This window comes from Rhinolophus hipposideros (assembly GCF_964194185.1).
Source record: "Rhinolophus hipposideros genome assembly, chromosome: 20".
Lineage (NCBI taxonomy): Eukaryota > Metazoa > Chordata > Mammalia > Chiroptera > Rhinolophidae > Rhinolophus > Rhinolophus hipposideros.
Window position 1 is genome coordinate 52,853,378 of NC_138066.1, and position 27,644 is coordinate 52,881,021.

General features: G+C 54.3%; 3 protein-coding genes across 7 annotated transcripts in view; 1 reads left to right on the forward strand and 2 right to left on the reverse strand.

Moving 5' to 3' along the window:
* The window catches only part of NPLOC4 (NPL4 homolog, ubiquitin recognition factor), a 45,457-nt gene extending 31,512 nt beyond the window's left edge, over positions 1-13,945 (reverse strand). The window contains exons 1-6 of one of the 2 annotated variants that reach the window (XM_081029652.1): positions 13,747-13,945; positions 11,028-11,108; positions 6,413-6,525; positions 2,868-3,044; positions 1,163-1,211; positions 350-444 (exon numbers count right to left, since the gene is read on the reverse strand). In XM_081029652.1, coding sequence (XP_080885778.1) covers positions 350-444; positions 1,163-1,211; positions 2,868-3,044; positions 6,413-6,525; positions 11,028-11,108; positions 13,747-13,761 — 530 coding nt within the window. In that variant the 5' untranslated portion in view covers positions 13,762-13,945. The remainder of the gene's footprint in view (positions 1-349; positions 445-1,162; positions 1,212-2,867; positions 3,045-6,412; positions 6,526-11,027; positions 11,109-13,746) is intronic. The other variant, XM_081029653.1, reaches the window with a different exon arrangement.
* A 126-nt stretch (positions 13,946-14,071) lies between these two features.
* TSPAN10 (tetraspanin 10) lies at positions 14,072-26,702 on the forward strand. 4 transcript variants are annotated; one of them, XM_081030024.1, is made up of 5 exons: positions 14,072-14,191; positions 16,203-16,519; positions 18,007-18,599; positions 19,880-20,280; positions 26,592-26,702. In XM_081030024.1, the coding sequence occupies exons 2-4, from the start codon at positions 16,484-16,486 to the stop codon at positions 20,271-20,273; spliced, it is 1,023 nt and encodes a 340-aa protein (XP_080886150.1). In that variant the 5' UTR covers positions 14,072-14,191; positions 16,203-16,483; the 3' UTR covers positions 20,274-20,280; positions 26,592-26,702. The 4 variants fall into 4 exon arrangements, 3 of the variants coding, with proteins under 3 accessions (XP_080886150.1, XP_080886149.1, XP_080886151.1); XM_081030023.1 differs by lacking the exon at positions 26,592-26,702 and adding an exon at positions 20,637-21,045; XR_013992070.1 differs by lacking the exons at positions 14,072-14,191; positions 26,592-26,702 and adding exons at positions 19,598-19,668; positions 20,637-20,764 and having other exon boundaries at positions 16,350-16,519.
* Positions 21,424-25,450, reverse strand: PDE6G (phosphodiesterase 6G). Its single transcript, XM_081030032.1, has 3 exons — positions 23,202-25,450; positions 22,431-22,471; positions 21,424-22,012 (listed from the first exon to the last, which is right to left on the reverse strand). Exons 1-3 carry the CDS (start codon positions 23,345-23,347, stop codon positions 21,936-21,938), a joined length of 264 nt encoding a protein of 87 aa, XP_080886158.1. The 5' UTR covers positions 23,348-25,450; the 3' UTR covers positions 21,424-21,935.
* Positions 26,703-27,644: the final 942 nt, after the last annotated feature.

The following is a 27,644-nucleotide window of genomic DNA, read 5'->3' on the forward strand; positions in this document are numbered from 1 at the left end:
GAAAAGCTGCGACTCCAGACACAACTGGCCACCATCACACCTTCTCTCACCCACTTTCACATACAACTAAGTGGCCAGGAATCAGTGAGGTCCCCCAGGGGCCTCCACGGTGGCCATCAGCAGCCTGGCAGCTGCCCAGCACGACGGGCACTGTGGATTACAGCAGGGCACCAGAGTCTGCACCAGCTGTTTCTTTCCTACCATCAGGGCAAAGTCGTGAGTTCCAATGCTTCATGCCCAGGCCCTGACCTGTGTGTGTCTCATTCATACGCCACTGGCTTTCGGGAACACTGGTCAGATACACGACACAAACTGGGTGGCAAAGCCTGGCCGTGCTCAGGGCGCTTACTTGTCGGCCCCTCCGGTCAGCTTTCGGATGTAGGCGTGGAAAGACATGTGCTTCACGGGCGGTTCCAGGTGGTTTAGGTAGTCCTCATCGAATGGCTGCCAAAACACAGTCAGTAGGTCATGTACCTGCCGGGGTCACAGGGCACACAGAAGCGGACACGGGGACAGAGCCAGACCCCCCGAGGGCACAGAGGGCGGATGGGGCTTGGATCTCTCCTGTTCTACGTCACAACCACTTTTTCTTTGTGTACCAGGTATCTTTGCAAGATGAAATGAATCTCTATTAAACATGAAATGCGCTAAATCAAGTAAATATCAGGACAATTTTGCAAAAAAATCCCCAAAAGTCCCCAGATGAAGCAAGAGGAGCCTCACAGAGGAAATCGGGGGAGAGGGGAAGGCCTTGCCGCCGTGACGCCAGCAGGATTACGCTGGCTGTCGGTCTCACCAGGACTAACCAACAGAGGAGACGTGAGATTCCGGGCAACGTAAATCAAAACAGTGACGAGCACGAAAACCACCAGGCCAGCTCGTGTCAGGCTTTAAAAGGACAGTCCAGGGAGCCCACTGCAAACGCGGCCCCTCTGTCAGAGCAGGAGAAATGCTTCAGCCACCCCAGCCCATCAGAAGGTCACACCCATAAATAAGGCTCGTCCTCTGTGCAGCCAGCGGGCAACAGTGGGACTACGAGTCCCAGGGCAACAATTAACAGGGAGTTCTCCCAACCACCACGGCCAAGGGCAGGGGCTCCGAGTGTTTCCACGGCTCAGGGAGGCAGCCACCACGCCCGCCGGAACTTGCTCCCCAGACTCACCTCTAGAGGAACACAGTGCACACACTTCCCCAAAGGGCCGTGCCGGCATCTAAGAAGAGCACAGGGCAAAAGAAAGAGAGCAGTTAGTGCGCCGGCCTTTCCACACCGTCTCCCGCCGCTTCTGCCGTTTCCGCGTACATCACCCGCTGTAAAGTGCTTCCCCTCTCAGGCGAGTTACCTCACAGGGTACACGGGGAATGCTTTCACAGTGTGATTTTGATCTGCAATTGGAAAAGCTCAGCAGTACTTCACACTTGTGATTTCGTGGATACTAACTGCTTAAAATGACACTAACTAAAAACAAAATCAATTTTAAGTCAATTTAAATGAAAATATTAAGCAAACATTAAGAAAGGTGGCCCAGGGATATGGCAAAAACCCTGAGAGTGGTACGTAAATAACTCAAGTTTAGAAAACAGCCACTTCCCGCACACTTTGGAAATGAACATATACAGGGTGCTTGGCTCTGTGGGCGGGTTTCTGTCCTTCAGTCACAGAAACCTTGGAAGCTCCACACGACACGACACTGGAGATGTGCTCAGGGAATGAGGCCGGTGAGCGATTGGTGGAAAAGCCACGTGTAGGTCCCTCTGGGCTCAATCAGATCTCTTTTTAAATGGGGGCAGACTCTCAGGTGCACGTGAGTTCTACATTTCTGAGTGGAGACGGCCCGTCTCTGTGGACAGGCAGCCTCTTGTGGCTCAGATGACAGGTCAGCATGCACACACACCACACGCACACAAGTGCCCTCTGAAAGATTCCTCATGAAGCTTCAGAGACACAGACGGAGGGGAGGGGCTGGAAGGAAAGGCAAATGGAAGCAGCATGCAGGCTAGTGGCTCCATGCCAACAGCAGCTGAGCGCCACTTGGTCCTTTAATGCAAGACAGACAAGCTGCCAATACAGCACCTGGAAGCCCCACACCTCCGTGTCAGCACCCGGCATGCTTATGGAGCGATGCAGTTACAAAGCCTCCACTGCAGACAAGCAGCCTTCGCTCAGACAACTCCACACCCCCCACTGTAAACTCAGATGCTCCTAACTGGCTTCCATAACAAGAACTGCAAAACCTAAGCAGTGCACACATGCTCCGGCACGCATACGACCGGGTGAGAAGTGACTATTCGAGGGCACATCTTCAGCAAACAACACGTGCATTTATACGATGCCGGGTGACAGTGTGCCTCTCCATGTGCCATGTCCTCATAACTTTGCACTGTGGCCTTGTGCTTATTCAAGGGCACCAGCTTTAGCAAACAACACGTGCAGAATGGAAAGCGCGTGCGTGCACGCTCTGCCGGAACTGCTCCGCTACCACTGAACGAGGACTTTGCTCTGGCAGGAACCCAAGTGTCAGCCCGCCGCTGCTCCCTCCTCTTGCCCGTCCCACTTACTAAAGTCCCTTCTGCCATGTGGCCGTCAAGTATCTCCAGGGTACATCATGGCAGAGACTCGGTTTACAGACCCTGCCTTCTTTCAAATCTTAGTTCCAAACGCTTGAAAACTTTAAAAGTCCATGTGGGATACACTGAGATCCAAACGATGAGAAAAAGCGACAAACGAACCTGCAGTGAAAGTTCATGTGCACAGACGGTCCAAATCAAACCCACGCTTTTTCATCAGCTACTCTGTACCACGGGTTGTGTGCACACTCCCTCTACTGAGGCTGAAGGCACCTCAGCGGCCCAAGGCCCCGGGCACTTACAGCTGCGGGTCGCGGCTCCGGTAAATCTTGCCGTCCTGCCTGCTGAGGTACTGGTCAATCTCATCTTCCACCACACTGGGGGCGCCCAGGGCCTTTAGCCCAGGCGGGGCAGACGTCTCCATCTCAGATGAGGGTCCGGCAAGGCTCGAAGGGAACAGGAACAAGAGGTCGCCATGCCTGTTCAAAGGACACATGCAAGTCACGCCCTGCCTGCCTTTCTTTTACAACCTACACATGCCAGATCGACTTGCATATGAGAATCTCTGACATCTGCGAAAAGCAAACGCCACCCATCCTGAAAGCCTAAGGAACGAGGTGTCCACTTTTAGGGGCCCTGATTGCTCTCCACATCTCTCCCGTGCTTCTCAGCATTATAATCAGCAGCAGGTGCTCTGGAACTGTCATTTCGTTTCTTTCACAACTGTATTTTAGCATTTCTGATACACCTCCATGTACCTAGTATCTGGTTTCACACAAATGATACACAGTTGACGTTTCAATGCCATGGGGGTTAGGGGCGCCAACCCCTGTGCAGCCGGAAATGTGCATATAACTTGACTCCCCAAAAGCTTAACTACAGTCATCCCTCGGCATCTGAGGGAAGGATGCTCAAGTCCCTTATGTGAAGTGACGTAGACAGTGCAGTCGGCCTTGCGCATCCGTAGACTCCAGCCACGGATGGGAAACACTGTTTTCGATCCACAGTTGGTTGAATCCAACTGTATATTTACTGAAAAATATCCATGTGTAAGTGGAGCCATGCGGTTCAGGCCCCCTGTACAAACACAGCATACAGACTGGGTCCCTAGGCAGCTTCTTCCTCCCTCTCCCTCTTCGCTTGGCTCCCACTTTCCTTTGCTCGTTCCCTAGCCAGCCCTCTGTTCAGCTCCCCCACATTTCTTTCTCTACGTTCACGCACACACATCCACGTATGTACACAGACATGTATGCCACTGCCTGAAAAAATGACATTATCAAAGACACACTTTTTGCACTTGCTTTTCCCATGCAACAATTCCTCATGAAATCCCTCCAAATACAGTCCGTGTCTAATCGTCACTTTTAATGGCCACACAAGGTCCCCAGTGAAGCCGCCTCATGACGTGCTCTGCCACTCCCAGTGAAAGGCACATACATGTGCCTCTGCGGCTTCCTACCACTAGGAATAGCACTTAAATGCCCAAAGACAGGCAGACACATGGCTTTCCTTCTGCAGGGTGGTGGCCCTGCTGGACAGAAGGGTTTCTGTTTGTTTTTAAAGCCGGTGACGTATGGTTTTCACAAAAGCTGCCACAATTCACATTTCAAATGGCAGCATTTGGTTTTCTATCACGTTCGGTGTAAACTGCAGTCCTCCCTTGATCAGACTCTCATTGCTGGCATATTGCGGACCTGATTCCCTCAGCCAAACTGCTACCCCGAGGTGAACCAACATCTGCTACGCTGGGCAGCTTACAGCAGCACTGTGAGTCTCTGCGTGGCCAGAGATGGTTTGTAACACTAAAAATCAACACCAGTCTTGGAGGAAAAGCTACAGCCCCATTTGGTAAAAATTTAACTGTTGTCAACCAGATACATACACGGAAAAAAGAGAATGAAGCCAGAGAACCGCACCCACAAGCTAGAGAAGGACAAGGTACAACGCTGAGGACACAGCACAAAGGCTGGCCTTAGCTCTTCAGTACATCGTGCTCTTTCTCCTCACTTAGCGGCAATGAAATTGTCAATTGTAATTGGAGACTTCCATTTCTAACAGATTAGATATTCCTAACCACTGTCTAGCTATGAAATACTGGGCTCAGCTGCTACGTCACTTTTAATGAGCATACTCTAAGATGCATTGCTAAGCTCTAAAGAAAATGAGGAGTCCCAAAAGGTGCAAGCAACCCTTTGGTTGAGAGTAGCTCAACCACGAGCAGCCGGGAACACAGCTCAGAGCTGCCCCTGGCATGCCCACTATAAGAACCCCGTGCTTGGTTCACACACTTGTTCTCCGGTCAGCGAAGATGAGGCTTGAGCCTGCCTGCCCAAAGCGGGCTGCTTGGCCTGAAATTTTCACGAAGTCAGTGTCTGAGGATGTCTCAGCAATGGGGAAAAGTCCACCGGCTCAAAGCCGGCAGCAAGGAGGAACCCCATCAGCCTCCAGCCACACTGCGCAGGAGGAAGGCAGGCCCTGAGTCTGCTGTGCTGCCCACGGCCATGTGGGCGGCCGGCATGGAATCGGGATGTCACTGGGTCAGGGAAGACCACAGACCGAAGCAGGGTCGGAGCAATGGGCCCACAGCACCCCCTAGTGCCAAGAGAAGCCAACGCAAGCCCTCAGTAGAACACCCACTAACCAGGGGCCCTTCAGGACTTCCCAAGAGCAAGTCTGGTCTAGTACAAGCTCTCAAGAAAAGGCCACCAAATGTACAAGAGAAACAAGCCACCATGAGTACGGGTGGGCAGGGACAATGGGAACAAGATTTAGACAGCCAAGGACTTCAGATTTGGAATTACAAGGTACAGGATATACACGTATACAGTTAAGTTTACAGCAAATGAAAATGGAGTGGGTTATATGGTGATGGAAGGAGAACTGACTCTGGGTGGTGAACACACAATGGGATTTACAGATGATGTAATACAGAATTGTACACCTGAAATCTATGTAATTTCATTAACAATTGTCACCCCAATAAATTTAAAAAAAAAAAAAGAAAAGAAAATGGAGTGGGAAAAGTGCGAGCAACAAGAGGCCCTCCCAGGTGACCGGTGGGGCTGTGACATGCGGGACAGCAAGTGCCAGGTTCAGTGGCTGTTCCCAAGTGCCCCCACAAGGACAGCTCAACCACACGTTAAGCCCAGTCACAGAGCAGTGCAACAGCAATCCTCATGAACCCTGAATACATGAAGGGAGACAGACTGCCGACATCGCGAGACTCAAAAGGGAAGCATCATTTGTGTGCCAGGCTGAGGCAGAGCCCCCAGAGAACCCAGGGTCTTCGCTGGAAGCCCGGGGGCCAGTGTGAAGCAGAGCGAGCAGCAGGAAGGAGCCTGGAGCAACGTGACTGGACACGACTGCGGTGCACTGTAGTACGGTCTCTGCACTCTAGGTGCCCCCCAACATCGTGACCAACTCTAAGACACTCCAGAGGGTCCTGCCAGAAGAAATGTGGCGTGGGCAGCGGGCCACTGCCCTGCCGGCCCTCTGACCACCCCCCATGCAAGCCCCGCGCTGGAACTCCGCACAGAGCTCGGGCAACGCCCCTCTCTCCAGAGCAGCACCTGAGACCACAGCTGGGGCCTGGGGCCGTCATTTTCTCCTCAGGGACTCACACCTCAGAATTCGGCAAGTCAATCAGACCGGCTCAACAGTGACTGCAGACCTGGTGTCACTGCTCAACACCTGGCAAGAAGAACACCTGCATTTCGGTCAGTAAAGTGGGCCGTAATTAGAGAGGTGTGAGGAGGAGACAGGCGTGAAGAATGGAGCAACCTTGGTGCATAACAGGTGTCGCCGTTTTCCCCGCCCGCTCCCGTCAACCCCCCCAGGGGGCACTTACTTGATTTTGAGCAGGTTGAGGGACTTGGTAGACGATGCTGTTATCTCTCCAGTCTTGTTTCTATTGATGTAAACTGAGAAGCCGTTGTTCTGGAAACCAAACTCCTTTGCCACCTGAAACAAGCCCCAAACGGCAGAGATTTAGTAAAATATTTACATGTCAATACTGTGACTACATACACATCAAATGTGACTAGAACACTCACTCAATTTAGAAACTGCTCATTTACCAAATCTCTCATTATTTCCTGTCTTGTGAGGAAATTGGTACTGCTTAGGCAGATGTCAAGTAAAAAGAGAAAAATGTCCAAAAAGAAGCAGAGCTTTGTATAAATATGACTGTGTGACACATTTAAGAGTTTGAAGCAAGCAAGAGTCACGACCATATCTGCAAAGTCTCATTTGTACTTTTGAAATCCATTGTAAAAACCCAATTCCGATTTTGAAACCTAACAGAAGAGGACTGAAGCCATCAAAAGATGCGAGTAATTGCAGGGCCAGTTACCGATTCGATCCCCGCATGGGCCGCTGTGAGCTGTACGCTCCTTAAAAAAACCAAAAAAGATGCCTGAAAATCAGGAGTAGGCGCCATGCCAGGCACTGGGCCAGGCAGCGGGCACACTCCTTCACCCACTCCACACATGGAAGCAGCCCTGCGTGCTGACTCCTCTCGCGCTCGGAACAACTGGGAATAAACACACCAGGGTCCTGCTGTCGAGGATCTTCCTGTCAAACGGGGAACGAAGTCAACAAAGACGAAAACCCCATGGCAGGAAAGGAAGAGAGGTGCACGGAGCGAGCGGCCCTCCAGGCGGGAGGACAGAGAAGGCCGCTCCGAGGAGCCACGTGAGCAGAAGCCTGAGGTGAGTGAGCCCGCCCACCAGCAGAGCTGGCAAAGGACACAGGCGGGAGGAGCAGGCACAGCCTGGAGGCAGCAAGGGCTTGAGGAGACAGAGGCCAGTGAGGCGAGCCCAGCAGGCAGGCAGGAAGCAGGACAAGACGAGACGGGCGAGGCGGACAGGACCACATGGGCAGCGGAGAGTCTGCATTCCAGCCTGGGAGCCAGGGGAAGCCCCAGGGGCTGAGGGCAGGGGCCCCGGAGCCACCCGTGCGGCAGGTGGGATGAGGAAGCAACTGAGCCAGTGGGTTAGCCCCGGCCCGGGGACACGGGGCTCGGACGAGGCCAGGACAGTGCAGCAGAGGGAGGAGCCCACCTCGCAACTACTATAATCAACAGCTTTTGCTAACGGGCAGAAGGGGGCAGAGGAGCGAGGGAAGGAAGGACATCAGAGGGGTCTTCTGACTTCTGGCTTGAGGACTAGGTGGACACCTGTTCTCATGACACCTGTAAGGCCAACCAGGAGAGAGACTGAAGGAAGGAGAGTGAAGTAAAATCAGGCCTTCCATTGGACTCTGAGATTCCAGGTGATTCCCAAACACCCCAGGGAAGGTGTCGGGCAGGCCACGAGTATTTGAGTCTGGGGCCAGGAGAGGGGCCAGAGCTAAAGCCGGACGTTTTGGGGTCAGCAGAGGAGAGTTAAACAGATGAAGAGAGACGGATTCTTGGCAGACAAACAGAAATGATAAAAAAACAATCAAATGGAAATTCTACAAGTGAAAAATACAGTAACTGAAACAGAAAACTCACTGGGTGGGGCTTATCAGCAGAAGGGAGCTGACAAAAGAAAGGGTCCATTAACCTAAAGGTAGGGTAACAGAAACTACACAGTCTGAAGACAGAGACCTGGAAGAAAAATGAGCAGAGCCCTAGGCACCCCTGGGACAATGTCAAATGATCCTAGAGAAGAGAATAAGGGCAAGACTGAAAAATATTTGAAGGAAGAATGGCCGAAACCTCAAATTTGATGAAAAACAGTCACAAACCCGGAAGTTCAGGAAAAGTGGCCCCGGCATATCGTGGTTGCACAGCTGAGCCACATGTGATGGGGACCAGAAGACGATGGAATGACATTGTCAAAGTGCAATAAGACGTGGACATTGGCAGCTGAATCAAAAAATGGTTCAGATGGCCGGCCAGGTGGCTCAGACGGTTAGAGCTCCGTGCTCCTAACTCCGAAGGCTGCCGGTTCGACTCCCACATGGGCCAGTGGGCTCTCAACCACAAAGGTTGCCAGTTCAATTCCTCGAGTCCCGCAAGGGATGGTGGGCTGTGCCCCCTGCAACTGAAAAAGATCGAACACGGCACCTTGAGCTGAGTTACCACTGAACTGCCGGATGGCTCGGTTGGAGCGCGTCCTCTCAACCACAAGGTTGCCGGTTCGACTCCCACAAGGGATGGTGGGCTGCGCCCCCTGCAACTAGAAAAATGGCAACTGGACCTGGAGCTGAGCTGCGCCCTCCACAACTAAGACTGAAAGAAAGGACAACAACTTGAAGCTGAACAGCAATTTGACTTGGAAAAAAAGTCCTGGAAGTACACACTGTTCCCAATAAAGTCCTGTTAAAAAAAGAAAGAAAGAAAGAAAGAAAGAAAGACTAGTACTTTAAAAAAAACAAAGGTTCAGAAAGGCTGGACTTGGTGATGTTGTGGGGAGATCCTACCCAATGAATTTCACTTAGATGTTCCTTCTTATAGATGCGTGAGAGTAATGTGTGATGAAAATAAACTATTTCCAATCCGTCCAAAAAAGTTTATGAAAGTATACAATTCTAACTGACAAGGGAAAGCAGGTATGACGGCATATTTTCCTGTCTTGGTGGTAATGAACGTCTCTCCTTAAATTCAGTAACGGCTCACATTTGAGTATAGCAGCAGTACGATCCCCTTCTGGTACACACATGTGCACAGACATATGTAGGGGTGTGCGTGTACGCGAGCACAGTGCACACGTAAGACAAACCGTGTTAATGGCTATTTCTGCGTGGTAGGCTTTAAAGTGCTTCTGACTTGCATCCTCGTACTTTTCTGTACTGTTTGAGCCTTTTATAATTAATCCGTACTATTGTCATAATCAGAGGAAAAGATTTCCATTTCCGGGAACCACACTGCGGACTAATAAACGTGTTTGATTTTGAGTAGTCCTGGAAGGCCGCTCCTAAGCAATGGCTTCAGCAACAGAGCTGTCAAAACAGACTCCGCCTCCCCGAGCTCAATCACTTCCCATGGCCAGCGGTTGTGTGTGCATTTCCCCAAGGTGGCAATGAGCTACGCAGAGGGAGATCCCAGGACCTCAGGGATACTGCCGAAGCAAAGAAGTCAGAGCTCGATGCTGGGTTTTTAGGTTCCTCTGCAATCTGAATTTAACCTGTCTGACAACTCGACGCTTGATACCAAACACAAAAGCGTCAAGTTAAAAACAAAATCATATCTCTACAAGGTTACTGCAGGTTTAAGAAATTCCCCATCACAAAGCCTCAGAAAAGTAAAGAACAACTGTATGCTGTCCCCTTATGCCTTCGTGTTTATCCTCACAAGTGTCTAGGCGATGGCTCCTTAATGCTTAATCATTGTCTCAGATGACCTCTCTCCAGAATTCTAGCATTTTCTGTACCCTAGTACCATCCCTAGGAGCGAGCTGACAATGGTCAGCTGCTACTAAGAGCAAAGAGTAAAATGTTAAAAATTTCTTGACGACTCAGAGATTTTCCTCTGTTACCTACTGCACCTAGTCCTTTCTCCTTTTACTCTTATAAATATGGCCCCATACGCAGTGCTGTTGACACCATGACAACAATGACCTTTTAGAAGCCAAGTTTCCCAAATACAGCTTACAGACCCACTGCGCTCCTCAGCAAATCTTTCACTCCCTCGGTCTGCAGTTTCCACCTTTGTGAAAATAACATCAGATATCTAAATGACATCTAAGATTCCCTCTGGCTCTAATGGTCTATGACCCTACAATTTTTTCGCTTATGAAAAATAAAAAACAGTATATTTTTTTATCATTACAAAGGTAACACCTGCTTACAACAAATTCAAATAATATAATGTATAAAATAAAGGTTAAAGGTTAGTAAACTTTTTCTATAAAGGGCTAGACAGTAAATATTTTGGCCTTGCAGGCCACACTCTGTCACAACTACTAGACTCTGCCGTTGGAGCTCAAAAGCAGCCAGACGACAGATACATAAACCAATGGGTGTGGCTGTGTCCCAATAAAACCTTCATAAAACAGCCAGCCAGCCCATGAACCAGTTTCATACTGTCCGATGTGAAATACAGAGCAACCGCACTCTCCTTACTGCAGGCCTGCCCTCCAGGGGCTGCCCCTTTAAGTCTGGCTGTGCTCTTCCTCATCACACTCTATGTTCACACAGCAGACTTACATGGCTTTGATTTCGTAGAACAAAGTGGGATAATTCCAAATATGTTTTTAACAATTCCCCTTCGAAAGACGATTCGATTTTCATTCTCACAAATAAGACTCCTGTGAAATACCATCACACTTACATTGGCCCTTGGTCCTACAATTGGTCGCTGTGGTCAGCTATGACACAATCTGATCCTGTGTCAAACCAAGCAGTCGTGACAGACAAGAGCAATGCAAGAGACTGAACCTGGGAGTGGGCGGAACCAGGAAGTACGGGACGAGAAAAGACAGAGCGGGAAGGGAATAACAGCGAGGATGAAGTAAGGTAAATAAAGCCACAGGTACCTTTTTCAAAAACGCGGCAGCTGTCTCTCTCTTTGCTGCTGTGATCCTCTTCACCCCATCTGGGGACTGGACACGAATAATCTGTTGTCAAGGAAACAGGATGGTCACCACACAGACCAGAAGGGCCTGCTTCCATTACTAACATCTGCAGGCTTTCAGCACCTGGGGCACTGAAACCTACAAGCCAAGCCCCGCCCTTCCCCTTGCAAGGCCCAAACCAATGTTTCTAGAAGATGAAGCAGAGGTACGAGTTGGAAAGACATACGAAGAATTCTGCCCTGATTCTCAACTCTGTTGTTTCACTCAAGAAAACAACTTCAATTTTTAACCATTATTTATAAAGAGTACACCTGAAACACTAACATTTTTCTCTTCAGATTTTCCAAAAAAAAAAAAAAAAAAAAAGCAGGAAAAGCCCCACCATGAATCATGAATGACTGGGTTCTTTAAAACAAGATCTCACTTTGTTCTGTCCTGTACACAAACATCAGACTGACTTAGAAGAACCAGAGGAAATCTTCTACTTTGTTATTTACTTTTAATAAAAAGATTAAAAGAAAAGAAAGAAAGGTGTTTACCACCGTAGTAAAACTTAGCAGGATTTTAAGAATGTATTTTCATGGCAAGCCTTAAATGCTGGCAGCCTGAAAGACCACTGGACAAAGCCCGTCACTTTCCAGGGCTTGACTTTATGCTGACCGAAGCCCTTCTGGAGGTGAGTTACTACGCCTGGCCAACTGTACAAGGGGCATGAGACGGCATGCCCTGCCGCCAACAAGACAGATGATGCTCCAACCACCTGTGGGGTGGGAGGAAGGACAGACAGAAATATGCCAGAAAGTTCTCCTGTGGTAGTTTCTCCTCTCAGCAATCATTGCGCCGTGTACTATATTTAAAACAACGCTAAGCAGATGAAAAACGTCACAAGCTGTTGTCTTTTTAAAAAGATGTTCATTGACACACGAAAAAAGGCCACAATGGCTTTCGAACTATCTGTTTTTAATCAAACAAATGAAGAATAAATAGTCTAGATTTCCCTAAATCGCTTAACTGTCTTTCTCACTTTCTAATAGCTTTCACTTGACTGAAAAGGCTTTGCCCCCATATTGTTCTCAATTTTTAAGATTTTGTTTTTGAATGACCCTTATGAAATCCCAACTGTTAAGAGCATAAAATATTTTCTACCTTTTAACTTCTCAACTACACCTGTTCACTTTCTCTCTCGTCCGTGGGGAGTACAAATACAGGTGCTTTTGACTTTTGGTTTCTAGTGCACCCCACTTTGATTCAACGCCTAGAAAAACGTTCTGGTAACTTGCAGTATGGTCATTAGGAAACCACTTCCACGGATTTGTTTCTGAAATGTCTCCAACAGACACGTTAAGAAGTGAAGAGCTCTGTTTCTCTTTTGTGACCATTCCTCTGACTGTTCAACTAGGAACAGGAGCACGGCATGCCACTCCTGGAGGAGCTAAAGGTCAGGTTCACACGTTTCAGGAGTTCTGCTTGATCATCTAGGACAGGGCATGGCAGTCCAGGTTCCCAAGAAGAGCCCAGCATGTCACTCCCATAGACAACGTAGCTTGTACTGACGGAAGTTGTGGCTTGGTCTGACCTAGGCTACAAAAGAAACAGGAGCAGACTGACCTGACAACACGGACACACAGCCGCTGGGCAACTTAGGTTTCCCTGTTTATTAGAAAACGAGCCCAGAACACTTCTTGGGGGAGTCGAAGAATTGGTGAGAGAAAGATCAACTTCACCCAACGGGAAGTTTCAGGACAGTTCTCAATTCAGAAAAAACACCTTTCTGAAATCAATTTCACAGGGAGGATCTGTTTTAATTCCCCCACCGTGAGACACTGGACCAGAGGCCCACGCCACGGATGGGAGCCTGGCCTTACTTCCAGCAGCAGCAGACCGGCCTCGTCTGCACCACTCACGTGTCCACGCTGAGCAGGAAAGTCCGAGAGCAGACGTGAGAGCCAACCTTACCCTGCGAAGTCGCCGACGACTGGCGACCCTTACTTTAAAGGGAGTGCCCCGCCAGGCTGGGAAACACGGCGAGGCGCGGCCGCGGAAGGGCTTGGGAGGACAGCCTCGGGCGGACGGAGCGCCCGGGGAGCAGCGGGGCCGCGGGCCACCCCGCAGCCCGAGTCAGCGGCCGCCCCGGGAACCCGCCCGGCCCGTCCTGGCGACCCGCGCTCCCGCCGGCCGGCCTCGCTGACTCTGCAGGGGAGGCTGCCCGGCACTCGCGGCCGGCTTTCCCGACGTTCGGCGGCTTTCTTCCCCTCGGGGGCAAAGCGGGGCTGCGCCGAGCCCTAACTTCGGGCAACACACAAGCCAACCTCTGCGTCCCCGTCCGCGGACAGGAGGCTGTCAGCTGCCCCTCGCCACCGCGGAGCGAGCCCAGGCGCCCGCGTTCCTGTCCCCGCTGGCAGGAAGCGCTCTCCTCCGCGGGGAGCCCAGGCCGGGCCCCCACCCCACGCGCGCTAGCGTCCCCGCCACGGGGGGCACAGCCGCCGTCCCAGCCCCGCCGCGTCTCCCAGCACCGTGAGGGGCCGCGACGGAAAGGAGCCGAAGGCGCGGAGGCCGCAGCGCCCGGCTCCGCAGTGAGCGCAGCGCCGAGGGCAGGCGGCCGCCGGGGCCTCCCACAGGCCGCGACGGCAAATCTGCTGCCTCATCCCGGCGCCCGCTCCCGCCCGACCGCCCCACTCACGATGCTCTCGGCCATGGCGGCCGCTCCCGCCTCCGGGCTCGAGCCCCGGGCCGCCGCCACCTGCCGCCCGGCGGGCCTCACAGCCCCGGCCCCGGCCTCAGCCCCGGCCCCGGCCTCCCGCCGCCGCCGCCACCGCCGCTCCAGCTTCGCCGCCCGGCCGCCACAGCCGCGACGTCCGGTGCCTCACGCAACGCGCTCCCCGGACCGCGCAGCCCGGGAAACAGGTTCCGGCCGCCCCAACGGCCGCGCATGCGCAGGGCGGCCCGGCGCGCCCTCGGCTCCTCGCGCGGCCGCGCCCCTTTGCCTCCTCGCGCGTGGCCCTGAGCCACCACCTGGCCACACGGTGAAGGAGCCCTTTGAAAGATGGCTGTATTGATGACGGATGCTCGTTATGGGAAACCCAAGAAATACAAGATACTCCAAAGAGAAACAGAAATAACCATGGGTGCGTTGTGATTGGGGAAAATGGCATTGCGGACCTCTCGCTGGTCACATGTAAACAGAGAAATGATTTCAGGAAGGTGACATCGTGCCTTCATGTTACGAAAAAAGAGAGGAGGTACTTCCCCTGACTCTAACATAAGAGAAACAAATTAATTTAGGCCAAATTTTAGATAAAAGTTTCTGGGGCACAGAGATATAATATCCTAAAATGTGCCACCAGGGCCAGCTTGGGGGGGAGGGACGGGGGCGGTCACCCCTGCCACTCAAAGGACCTCATGCTGGGTTCAATGTTCTGCAGTCATTGTCTTAAAATTGGAAATAATTTTCAACGAGGGGCTTCACGTTTTCATTTTGCAATGAGCCCTGCAGGTTTTGTAGCTGACCTTGCCTATGATTGTAAGAAAGTCATGAAAACTTCTAAGAGGCTAAAGTCTATGTTTTTTTATAATAACACCATGGTTCAATTTCAGATTGTATTTATTTAACTCCTGTGCTGAAAAAGTTAGGAAATTTTTGCTTTCATTTCCTCCTATCCCCACCTCTTCATTTCACTGCTTTCTTTATTACTGATACAATGTCACTGTTAGTTTCAGCAGTTATTTGAACTTGGCGTATTTATTCCATTACCGAATATTTATTGTCTACTTTCTGGGTGGCATGGCTCCAATGCTGAGGATACAGCAGAAAGAGATAGAGGCCCTGCCCTGGTGGAGTCCACCAGCAGGAGGCAGATTATAAACAACAGATCAGCATAGGAATACACGGCAGGTAATGGCAGGGGAAGGGCTGAAGGGTGGTAGAGGCTATTTCAAATAAGAAGGTCAAGAAGGGGCTCTCCGAGGAGAGAGGTCTGCGCAGGTCCCAGATGAAAGAGACACACGGGTATCTGGGGGAAGAGTGAAAGACACTGCGGGGAAAGCAAGTGCAGAGGTCCAGGGGCCTGAGAAGAACCGGGTGCTCCAGGAACAACCAAAGGGCGGTGTGGCTGAGGACAGGGGAAGCCTGGGGAGGGCTGGGTCAGGAAGAACTGTGTCAGACGTACAAAGGCTATTCCAAGTGTGTCAGGAAGCCTTTGGAGGGTGCGAGTGTTGGAGGCGTGCTCTCTGTTACATTTTAGGGTTTTTCTGGAGGCACAGTGAAGAATAGACATCGAGGCGGGGGCAGCAGGAGAAGCAAGGACAGCCGTGAGGAGGCTTATGTGACTGGGGAGAAGAGAGACTGTGGTGGCAGTCAAGGACAAAGGGGGGCTGGATCCAGGAGAAAGCTTGGAGGGAGAGTGGGTAGGATTGCCCGAAGTACTGGTGTGCTGGTTTTTATTCTGCTGACACACGTCCTTCTACTGTGACTTTCCTGTTCTCATACAGAATGGCCTCTGAGCTTCTCTCTTGTCTTGTAACCAAATGTATTCCTTACACGCGTGCAGAAGGACAAGGCTATGTCTTCTTCGTGAGTCTCCCAGTGCAGCCATGTTCGAGCATTGCATGACGACAGACATGACACTCTTTCATGTATAGCCACCCTTCAAACTTCCCAGGCTTGCTCCTGCCTCAGGCACATGACTCCCTGTTTCCCCACCCCCCTGTCCCCAGCCCCAGCAACCGCCAATCTTCACTCTGTCTCTATGGCTGTGCCTATTCTGAATATTTTATATAAATGGAATCATACACCATGTGGACTTTTGTGACTGGCTTCTCTCACTGAGCATCCTGTTTTCAAGGGTCCTCCAAGTTGTATTGAGTGTCTGTGGCTGAGTAATATTCCACTGCATGGACCGACCACATTTGTTTAATCTGTTCTCCACTGATGGACCTCTGCGTTGTTTCACCCTCTGGCACTTGTGAATATGTGTGTCCAATGCTTGCGTGTGTCCCTGTTCTCAGTTACCTTGGGAGCCAGACATCTTACCGTGAGACCACCACTGATCACCACCCTCACCGTCACATCTGCCTTTGCTTGCCTCATAATTTTTACGGCCTTGTGAAATAGCGTACGTTTTCCTCTGCTTGCTTTAGGACTCCCCTGTGCTACAATGGAAGCTCCTCGTGACTGGGGATTGTCAGGTGCTCAAGAAGCAAGATAGTCTGTATGCCACTCAACAAGCAGGGGCTGTCTTAAGCCCTAAAACGTGATTCCTCACATGATCCCATCATGACTGTGGTGTCACGGTGGGGCTCACAGCTCACCCAGCCCTGGACTCATAGCTCCCAGAGCAGCCGGGGACACGGCAGCACCAGCCCTGGTGTCCCAGCCAGAGTGGCCAGACAGGGGACCCGCGTACCTGTCCTAGTGGAGGATGAAGGAGGGGGAAAGGAGACCCCTGCTGTCCCAGGTAAGCCAGCACCCTCGTGGCCTCCCGGGGCTTGGAGATGTGCCCAGCCCCAAGGCCCATGGGAGCTGCTAAGATGGGGGTATGGTTTACTAACCAAGCACTTAACCTCACCCAGCATCCTGTTCGGACTCTGAAATGTGACCCTGCCTTGCTCTTGTTTTTGACCCAGCACGACTGTGCCTGTGGCCCCAGGAAAGCACACGCCCAGGGGACAGCCACACCAGGGCTGGTGGGCCTCCCTCATGTCCTCCCCTCCCCTCCCCCAGGTTCTTCAGCCTTCTCACCTCCACTGTTGCCCCCTTACTCACTGCCCCTATCGCTCAGTCCAGTGCCAGTCATTGGACAAGGGATCCAGGGTGGAGTCTCTGCCAATCTGGGGATGACATCTGGCTCAGGGTGTAGGAGGCACTGAAAGCTCGTGTCCCTCCCAGGTGGCCGTGGAGCTAGGAGATGACCCCCCCTTCCCAGCCCAGACCCATGCCTCCAGCAGACCCACAACTGGCACCAGCACTTGTCCTTCAGCTCCCACTGATTTCTTTGGGTCTGGAGGGCTGATAAATAGCCCCCCTCTTCTCTGCTCCCAGTCCAGAATCAATGGAGCATCATGCAGAGCCAGACAGGTGGGGAGTGAAGTGACAGCTTCTTTCTGGTACACTGGGTCAGAAGGGGACCAAGCCAGGGCACAGGGCCGTAGCTTCCCCATCCTTCCCCCAGTCACACTGCATCACTGGCAGAACTGGGTGCCTGTGGGTGGAGGGGCTGGGGTGTGGGGTGGGGGGACAGGCAGATAAGAAACTGAGATTGTCCATTAAGGCGCCAAGTGGAACAGCCTTAGCAGCTTCTCCAAACCTCACTGAGAAATGAGCCACTTCTCTGTGGGGGGACCAGCACCCCTCTGCTCCTCACCTTGGTACAGACAGGGTCCCCCATTCACCCCGGGCTTGGCTGAATGTCCTGCTGGATGGCAAGTCACAGAGCCCTGGTCTCCAAGCCTGGCCCTCATTGCCGTGGGCCTAGCACAGTGCCTGCATTCAGTGGGGGTGACCAAGTGGATCCTGGGACATCGAGGCCAGTTTCAAGGAGGGAGGCAGAAAGGGCAGTCACCTGAGCCAGCCCCTCTGCCTGGTGGGCCCCCACCTCCTGGCCGGGGTGGAGAAGTCCCCGTGTGACCACATCCTTGATCACATAGAGGCAGAGGGGAGCAGGGAGAGGTTTGCGCTTGCGGAGCACACATTCCTGCGGTCGCCTTGCTAAATCTCCACTGTGGACTTGAACGGTGCAGTCATGCCATTGCAAAGGAGCTAGGACCCACACCGTCCAGGACATGCCTGGAAGCTCCCATGTCGGTGGCTGGCTGGGATCCCTGAGTCCCCCTCCCCCTCCGTGCCCAGCTTCCCGCCCCCCTGCAGGCTCTGATCCCATACCATGGGGTCGCACTGCTAAGAACCTCCCCTCCCTCCCTCCCCCCGTGCCTCCTCCCTCTGCAGGACACTGTGGGCCCTGAGCCACCCCTCTCCAAGAGCAGCCAACTCACTCCGTGCCACCTGGGTCCAGCGCTCCAGGAGAGATGGGCGTGGAGGCCAGGCCTTGGGGGAGGCCAGGCCCCCTCCCTCCCCTGGGGAAGCAGCTGCCTCAAGTGCCTGATCTTTCTGTCCAACTTCCTCTTCTCTCTGCTTGGCCTGCTGGCCCTAGCCATTGGGCTCTGGGGCCTGGCCGTCAAGGGGTCTCTGGGGGATAATTGGGGGGGCCCCCTGCCCGCAGACCCCATGCTGGTGCTGGTGCTGGGGGGCCTGGCAGTCAGTGCAGTGAGCCTGGCGGGCTGCTTGGGGGCCCTCTGTGAGAATGCCTGCCTGCTGCGCTGCTTTTCCGGGGGCCTCCTCGCCTTTCTGGTGCTGGAGGCCTTGGCGGGGGCCCTGGTGGTGGCGTTCTGGGGCCCGTTGCAGGACAGCCTGGAGCACACCTTACGCGTGGCCATCACCCACTACCAGGATGACCCCGACCTGCGGTTCCTCATGGACCAAGTGCAGTTTGGTCTGCAGTGCTGTGGGGCCGCCTCCTACCAGGACTGGCAGCAGAACCTGTGAGTCCTGCAGCCAACAGGGAGGAGGGTGGCCCCTTCAGCCACACACTCATGCACACCCCCCCACGTGTATGCACTCACATGTGTGCACACTCCTACGTGTACACGCTCAGGCCCAGCCAGGACCAGGTGGACATGCGGGGACCCTAACGGAGAGGCTCAGCCAGCAGACTTAGAAAGTCACTTTTGGGGGGTTTTAGGTAAGGACATCCTACAAAACAATGTCAAATGAAAATAGCTTTTAGGTTAATTCAGGAACTCTCCCTCCACTGTGTGTGAGTGTCGTGTGTGTGTTCAAGCATTGTGTTTAGGAATACAGCATGGTACATTTTCCAGTCTGCTCAAGGATAGCTGTTTTGTCACCTATCCCTCATGTGCTCTCCACGTGACCCCTACAACAGGTGGGACATGCCCCTCCCCTGGGCCTTTCTGGGCGACAAGAGATGGAGTCACATGGGGACTCTTGAAAACTGACCATTTGTGCCCAACAGTCACCGGAAGGTGTTGGGCCCCTTCCTGCACCAGGCACTCTCCAAACAGACACATGTTGTCGTTTGGTGGCTGTGTGTGACCTTGGACTGGTGGCAGCCCCCAGTGGTGTCATGGCCACATATCCTGCCGGCCTTCAAGAGCCTGCCTTAGTGAGGCCTACTCTTCTAGGAGAGGAGACAGTGCCTGGCAGGGAGCACAAGGGATAAACATGGGGGTTTCAGGGCCCTGGACACATGTGGACGGCCAAACGCACCTGGGGCTGTGACGAGGGCACCATGCCTGTCAGTCCTGGGAGCTCCTCCCAGTCTGCCACCTCTTGTCCCTGCCCAGTGCTGTCCCTCTATCCCCGCTAGACCCACTGACCACTATTGAGGCCCTGCCAGGCCTCAGCCTACCTTCTCCTGCTCTACTGGACGAGCTCACACCAACTCGGCAGCGTCTCCCTCCCCCCCCTCATCAAACGCCTGTCTCTCCCTCCACCACCTCACTAAATACATCCCTTCCAGCCAAGAAGCTATTACACCCGCTGCACGTACAGAGGGCGCCCACAGTGCCAGGATCAGTTATGGAAAGCTGGGTACTGTGTGTGCATGTGTGTGTGTCTGTGCACGTGTGGATTCAGGGCTCTGTGCGTGTGTACAGCATGCCTGTGCATTCGTGACTGCATATGCGTGTTCGTGTGCCTATGCATGTGTGTGCCACGGAAGTGTGGGTAAGACGTCCGACGCAGCGTCGGGTCCCAGCACAGCGGCCGCTGCCCTCCAGACTGCCTGCCGGTGCCCCCGCAGGTACTTTAACTGCAGCTCCCCGGGGATCCAGGCCTGCAGCCTCCCGGCCTCCTGCTGCGTCGACCCCCGGGAAGATGGCGCCTCTATCAACGACCAGTGCGGCTCCGGGGCCCTGGGCCTGGATGAGGATGCAGCTCAGAGAGTCGTGCACCTGGAGGGCTGCGGCACCCCACTCCGCGGGTGGCTGCGCAAGAACATGCGGGCGGCGGGCGGCTTGGCGATCGCGGCGGTGGTGGTCCAGGCTGCGGAGCTCCTGCTGGCCACGCGGCTGGTGCGGGCCCTAGCTGCCCGCAAGGGGGCGGCGGAGGGCTCCGGAGCGGGCGGAGCGGCGGCGCCTGTCCACCCAAGCCGTGGCCCCCGCGACCTGCCCGCCCCCAAGTCGGCCCCGGAATGACCGGAAGGTGAGACAAAAGTCAGGGGCCCGGGATGGGGTGTGGAGCCGCAGGCTTCCTCTCACTGCCCCTCCCAAGGAAGCTGTCAGAGTCCCCGCGGGGCAGCATGGACATGCACCACGGACACCTGGCCTCCTCCACCTGCTGTGCCGCGGGCCTCCAGCGTCCCTTTTCCCGAGGGCGGGGCTACCCACCTCCTACCCAGTTCTGCTACTTCCCTGAGGCCCAGCCGCTGCCTGATTTCCCTCTTTCAGAGGCTTTTGCCCCAGACCACCAGCTGGCACTGCCCCCTCACTTGCAAACCGCTGGGGTCTGAGTGCAGGCTGACCCGCTGGCCACTGCCTGGCAGTGTCTGCCTTCCACAGAGGGTGCTTGGCTGGAAAGAGGGCTGGATGAAAATCCTGCTGCAGAAGCCCCAACTGCAACCCCTGCCTGGGAGGCTTCACGTAAGGGCCCAGCCTAAAAGACCCACCTGTGATGATGCCCACCTCCCACCTGGATGACCATGTGGGATGGGACACTGCCTCTGAGGCTACCCTCAGACCCTCACCTCCAACCGCCTCCTACCTCCTTCTCAACCACCGAACGACCACCTTGGAGTCCAGGCCTGAGGCCCCTTGTCCTGACACCAGCCACCCGCCCTCCTCTGAGGCCACCTCCCCCTTTCCTGTCCACTGTGGTGGTTGGGGTTGAGGCCCAGGCCTCTTTCCAGAAGGCTTTTTGGGGGAGTAAATTTTACTGATGAATCATTTATACAGTAAATCACACCAATGTCACGTGGACAGCATGCGGCAGTCTTACCTAGCTAAACGCCTGCGCACCCCCTACCCAGTCCAGACCCTGCCGTAGCAGGCGCCCTCGTCCCCTCCCTGCAATCACCTCTGCTGCAGCTCCCTCCTCTTCCCTTAGGGGGGCCTTCCTGGCCTTCACATAAATGGGGTCACAGAGGGCCCTTCCCAAGAATCACTATCTGGTCACTGCACCTCACCTATGTGGAAGTGAACTTGGCAGATTCTGGACGATGGCTGCAGCTAGGGACAGTTTGGACAGGCCCCTGCCGCCCCCACTGCCCTGCGTCTCTACCCATACACTCCTGCTGAGCCACTCACACACTCGGGCCCCATCCCAATTCCCAACACACCCCAGATGGATCAGTGGGGGCACATAATTTTATTGTGAAATGGGGTCAACAAATGTGGGCAATGTTGGAAAGGACAAGCTTCCCACAGGTGTGGTGGGTTTGGAAGGGCCCCCTCCCTCACTGATGCCCCGGGACTCCTGCTACCCACCACGCCGACCCAAAGGCACGGCTGGGCATGGCTAGTGGGGGGAGCTTGTCCTCACCTTCGGACAGGAAGGACAGGGGGGCAGCGTGTGGGTGACACTCCTGGGAGGTCCTGCTCAGGCTTTTCAGCCACGGGAGGAGAGGGTCTGTGGGCAATATCTCCGGAAGTTAAGCAGGGCCTGGCCAGCCCCAAACGGGCATCCTGCAGGGAGGTGGTGGGTGCCTGGTGTCTGGGGACCTGAGGTTGCTGCCCTTCAAGGGTATCCAGACAACCTGTGCGGTCTGGACACTCTGGGCAGGGCGGGCCTCCTCGCAAGGGTCCTGAACGGGTGGGGTGGGCAGTAGAGGGGAGGGTCCTGGGACCGGGCCAGGTCTGGTGCTAGATGATGCCGTACTGGGCCAGCTCATGCAGCTCCAGGTGGTTGAAGGCTTCCCACGGGCAGATGACCGTGATGTCTGCGGGAGAGGGGCCAGTGTGTCCAGGAGGGTGCCATGGCCCCACCATCCCCTTGGGGCCCTGTTGACCACACCCCAAGTGCTGAGAGTACAAGTCCTGGGTGAAGACTCTCCTCCCAGGACACTCTACCCAGAGACAGTGAGTGAAGCAGACCCAAGGGAGGGGATGGGAGATGTGCCTTGCTGCTGGGGAAAGGGGGACAGCAAGGGGTCCTCGTTCTCTTCCAGCCCCTCCCAGCACCTGTTGAACTCACAGTGTGGGAACAACCCACTTCAGGGGGATGTGACACTAGATGTTGGAGAGAAAATGAAGGCCAGACTGGGGGTGGCACCCTAGGTGAGCCTCGGAAAGCAGGCCCCCGCACACTGGTGGGTGGGTGAGTGGGGGAACCTGGGTGGACCCTAGTAGTCATCATACCTGTTCCCAGGCCTTCCATTCCAGGGATGTCATCCCCAAACCTGCAAGGACAGAGGGGTCAGGGTGGCGGCCAAGAAGAGAGTGGAGTGGGGTGAGTGGGGGTGCGTTTGCACTTGAGTGCAGGTTCCTAAGAGCGTGGACTGTGAGTGTGCGCTGGGAATATATGTGTGGGTGGTGAGTGTGCCTTGGGTGGGTGTGTGGGGGGCAGTGAGTGTGCCCTGGGTGTGTGGGGGGTGGTGAGTGTGCCCTGGGTTTGTATACGTGGAGCAGTGAGTGTGCCCTAGGTGTGTGTGGGGGGCGGTGAGTGTACCCTGGGTGTGTATACATGGAGCTGTGAGTGTGCCCTGGGTGTGTGGGGGTGGTGGTGAGTGTGCCCTGGGTATGTGTGTGTGTGTGGGGTGAGTGTGCCCTAGGTGTGTGGGGGGGTGGTGAGTGTGCCCTGGGTGTGTATACATGAGGTGGTGAGTGTGCCTGGTTGCGTATGTGTGTGGCTGTGATTTAGTCTCTAGGTGGCAGTACTTTCCAGACTTTTTGGCAATAACAGCTGGAGAGTGACAGGATCCTCCCAGGGTCTCTCCTGCCCTCCATGCTAGGAGATGGGGGGCCCTGATACAGGCCCTGCTCAGGCCCTCAGGAACTCTGTTAGGACGATGGGACCACCCTCAACCAGGAAAGGGTGCTAAGCTCCCCAGCCACACCTCCCTGCTGTGCAGCCTGGGGCTGGACCCTCCCACCCTCTCATAGAGGCATCCTTTCCCCAGCTCTGCTTACCCTTGGACGCCTTTCTTGGGGGGCTTGCTCTTGAATTGCCTGGTTTGCCGCTGCTTAAATTTTGGGGGCCCTTTCCTGGGAGTGACGGGCCCCCCAGTCACCCTGGTGGCCGGCCGGATCTCGGTTTTGGGTGGCTCCAGATTCATGGCCAGGCTGGCAGAGGCCCTGCAGTGACCTTTGGCTTCTGGACTCCCTCACGCTCTTGGCTGGGGCAGACCGGGGGAGGGCGTCTCAGTCAGACTTCCTACTGGTCTCAACCCACCAGAGCCAAGGAAGCCCTGAATCCTGAGACCCAGACAGCAGCCCACTGCCATCTCCGTGTGGGGCTCCACTGGGACCAGGCAGGGGGATGAGAGTGCTGGGTGGCCCCCCCCAAGTGCACCCCTCCTCATGTGTCTCCCCTTCCGTGCTCCCCTCCCCAATCCCTGGGGCACTGAGTTGGGACACTGGGTCTCATTCACGGTGGCATTCCGGGCACCTAGCAGTGTCCATGGAGAATGACCCGAGAAGCGGGAAAACAGGGTGCCTGGGCAGGGAAGTGGCCTGCCTCAGAGTGAGATGCTGAGCTGGGCTGTGCAGCCTTCCCCCCAGCAATGTCTTCCCTCTGCTGGGCCGCTCACTGGTGATTGGAGTCCGCTCTGGATGCCAGCGTCACCTGCTGGTGTCTTTGTACCACTGCACAGGGTGACCTGCCCTCCTCTCCTCAAATGTCCTAAGCCCTGGTGACCTTGGCAAGGTCAAGGGCAGCTCAGCTTCCTCAAAGCCTATTAGCACCAGAGGGAGACTAATCCCTCAGGGCCACTGGGGCCCAGAAGATTCTGGGGCTAAGCACACGACACAGGCAGGAGCCACTGCCCCCTCACTGCACGTCCAAGGTACCATCTCTTGGGTTCCCTTTCTTGCGCTCCCCCAATCTGGTGGGATGAAGGGCCTTACTCCAGCCTTGGGCTGCCGACAGCTGCCGGCTAGAGCATCAGGCCCGAGACTAACTGGGAGGTAAGGACAGGTGGTCTCACTGCCAAGGAAGGCTCGGTGGTGGGTACCGGGCACCTGGGATTGGGGTGGACCCCGCCATGGGCCATCCCTCCCTAAGGTTCAGCTCTGTGCCAGAACCAGCACCAGAAGGGCTCCAAGGTGGACGGCAGCAAGCCTGGGGGTCCTGGCCGCTCAGACCCTGACGCCCACTCCTCACAGCCCAGCCGGACCCCTTCCATAGTCCTGAGTCATGGGCCTGCCGTGGGAAGCTCTGAGCCTTGATGGAGCGCCAGCTCTCAGATGTTTCCACGGAGACCGCTGCCCAAGCTGCCTGCCCCAGCCCTGCCTGTGGCTGGTGCCCACTCCTGTTGACTGAGCGCGTGTGGCCTGAGGCTCCCAGATCATCACTGGACTTGGGGCCAGGCTGCTCCAGTTTGACTTGGGGGAGCAGAGGAGGTGATCAGTGGGCGTCCTCTTTGAAGAAGAGGGTGGTAGGTGAACTCTTGCAGACCCCGGCCTAAGCATGGTGGTGAAAAGCTCACCAGCTTCCCACCCTCTGGGCAGATTCCCACTGACACCCTTAGGTAAGTGGCCACCAGGAAAGCAACCGGGGACGGTCAGTACTCACCAAGCACTGGGGCAGGTCTCGGGGGCGCTGGCTGTGAGTGCCAGGCCTCTCACCAGGGCATAAGCTGGGCTTTTATCCTGCTCCTGTGTAAGCTGATTAGGACTGTCCCCCGACACTAATGAGATTGCCAGGGCCACTCAGGCGGGCACCACCGCCGAGGATCCCTGGGGATGGCAAAAGGGCTCAGGTGCAGTCAAGGGCCTGAGGAAAAGACGAGCCAGAGCCAGGGACGGGGCCAGGACAGGGAGGGAACGTGTGATCGTGAACAGCGAGAAGGGCAGGACTCTCTCCCGAACCTGCTCATCTTTGAGAGGAAGATGAACCAGCAGCAGTGGCTGTCTCATGCCTCCACACCTCAGTCCTCTGACTTCTGAAGAATCTGCCTTCATGGCCCCTACCCACTTCTTTGGCCTCACCTTTCATCTCACCCTTTCACAAGGGATTTGAGCTGACAAACAGGCCTCCCCTCGAATGTGCTCTAAGCAGCCCCTTCCACCCCAGGGCCTTTGCACCTGCTGCTCCCCTTTCCTTAGGGATTTCCAAGTTCTGCTCCAGCATTGTTTCCTTAGGGCCCCCCAGGCTAGACCAGGATGCCTATCTCATAGACCTCATGGTAGCTGGACTTTCCTTCATCACACTTATCATGTAGTTGTAAGTTTGGATAATTCTTTTAAAAAAAGTTCCACTCCCCACTTCCTTCCACCCCCCCCCACTCCGGTTCAAGCCGTTGTTTCTCAGTCTAGTTGTGTAGGACACAGCTCCCTGGCCCATGCTCGTGTTATGAGCCTTGCGCTCCCCCCGCTGAGGCAGTCGGTCACCAGTCGGCTGCTCCCGGCAGCTCATGGCTGCTCACGGCAGCTCATGGCCGCCCACGACCGGTCACCACTGCCCAGCTCCAGGGAGAGCTGTTGTTCACAATCTTAGCTGTAGAGGGCGCAGCTCACTGGCCCAAGTGGGGCAAAACCAGCGGCGTTAGGAGCACATAGTTCCAACCACCTGAGCCACCGGGCCGGCCCTTAAAATGTTTCACTAAAGTATAGCTAACATACAATACCATATTAGTTTCAGGTGTACAACAGTGATTCAACATCTAGATACCTTACAAAGGGGTCACCACAGTAAGTCTAGTAACCATCTGTCGCCAAACTGATTCCAATATTATTTGTCCTATGCTGTACGTTACATTCCCGTGACTTAATTTTTAGCTGGCAGTTTGTAGCTCTTATTCTCTATCACCTTTTTTACCTATCCCCCCCATTTCCCTCCCCTCTGGCAACCATCAGTTTGTTGTCTGCATCTAAGAGTCTGTTTCTATTTTGCTTTGTTCATTTGTTTTTTAAGTTCCACATGTAAATGAAATCATGTGGTATGTCTTTCTCTGGCTACCTTATTTCATACAGCATAATACTTATAGGTCTATCCATGCTGTCAGAAATGGCAAGATTTCATTCTTTTTTATGGCTGAGTAATAGTCTATTATTACACATGTACCTCTTCTTTCTCCATTCGTCTATCAATGGGCACTGAGGCTGCTTCCATACCTTAGCTATTGTAAATAACGCTGCAGTGAACAAAGGGGCGCATATGTCTTTTCAAATCAGTGTTTTGGAGTTCTTCAGACAAATACCCAGGAGTGGAACTGCTGCATCATAAGGTAGTCGTTTGTAACTTTTTGAAGAATCTCCACAGTTTTCCACAGAGGCTGCACCAATTTGCAGTCCCACCCACGGTACATCCTCGCCAACATTTGCTGTTTGATGATTTTTTGATGATGACCGTTCTGACAGGTGTGAGGTTGGAGAAGTAACCTGTCTTCCACACTAGAGTGGAATGGGGCACACAGATTCCTACCAGGTCGCAGCGTCTAGGCCAGTGCCGGGTACGTCACAGATGGTCGGTAAGTACCTGTGGATTGAATGGAGACCAGACCTGCACCTGCAGACTAGTCTCAGCGAGCTTGGTGCTCACACGGCGCTGGCATCCTCGACCCTATTTTATATCTAGAAGGGGGCCTGCTTTTATATCTAGAAGGCGCAAGGCCAGTGGCTTCTCTTTGGGGATGTCACACTGCAAGGGTCTTTGCCATGACTTGAGTTCTAAAATAAGGCTGATTTCATAGGGTCCACTGGGTGGGATGTACGAGTATGCAGACGTATATACACATGTGTAAACCCACGGAAATACACACACATACGCCTGTAGAAAAACTTTCGTAAATCCACATTTTGGAGAAAAATACAGCAAAGCTCTCCCTACATCTCTGAGATAAACTACCGCTGCGTGGTAGGCCCCTTGTAGCGGGGCCCCAGACTGTACCGGGCTCTGCTTGCTGCAGTCTTGGGGAAATCTCTCTTCCTGGGCCATTTTCAAATCTGTACGAGGACAGGGTCGGAGTAGACGCCCTCTGAGATAGAGTGTAATAAACATGTGTTGCTATAACGTTTCTCTGAACCCGTCTAAATCCTGATGACACGTGTTAGCTGCGCGAGACGACGGCATGGACGAGCAGGTGACACGAGAGGCACTAGCGCAGCACCAGGCTGTGCCGGCTGGTTTCCGCCTCTTGTGCACAGGCCTCCGTGAGAGACACCGGCTTTACATTAAAGGGGAAGCCTGTGTGTCAGCGCCAATCCTATGTGAAGGCGTTACAACCTCAGCTTTTCACTTCAATGAGGACATAAAACTGGCATAACTTCATTTAAGTCCTGCCCTGTCCAGGCCACTGGTATCGGAGTTTGGAATCGCTGAGGGGAGGGAGATGAGCTGGGACAATTCCCATGGGTGAAGGGGAGCAGGAGATGGCCATGGGCAGCGAGGGCCCCAAGATAAAGTCCTGGCCA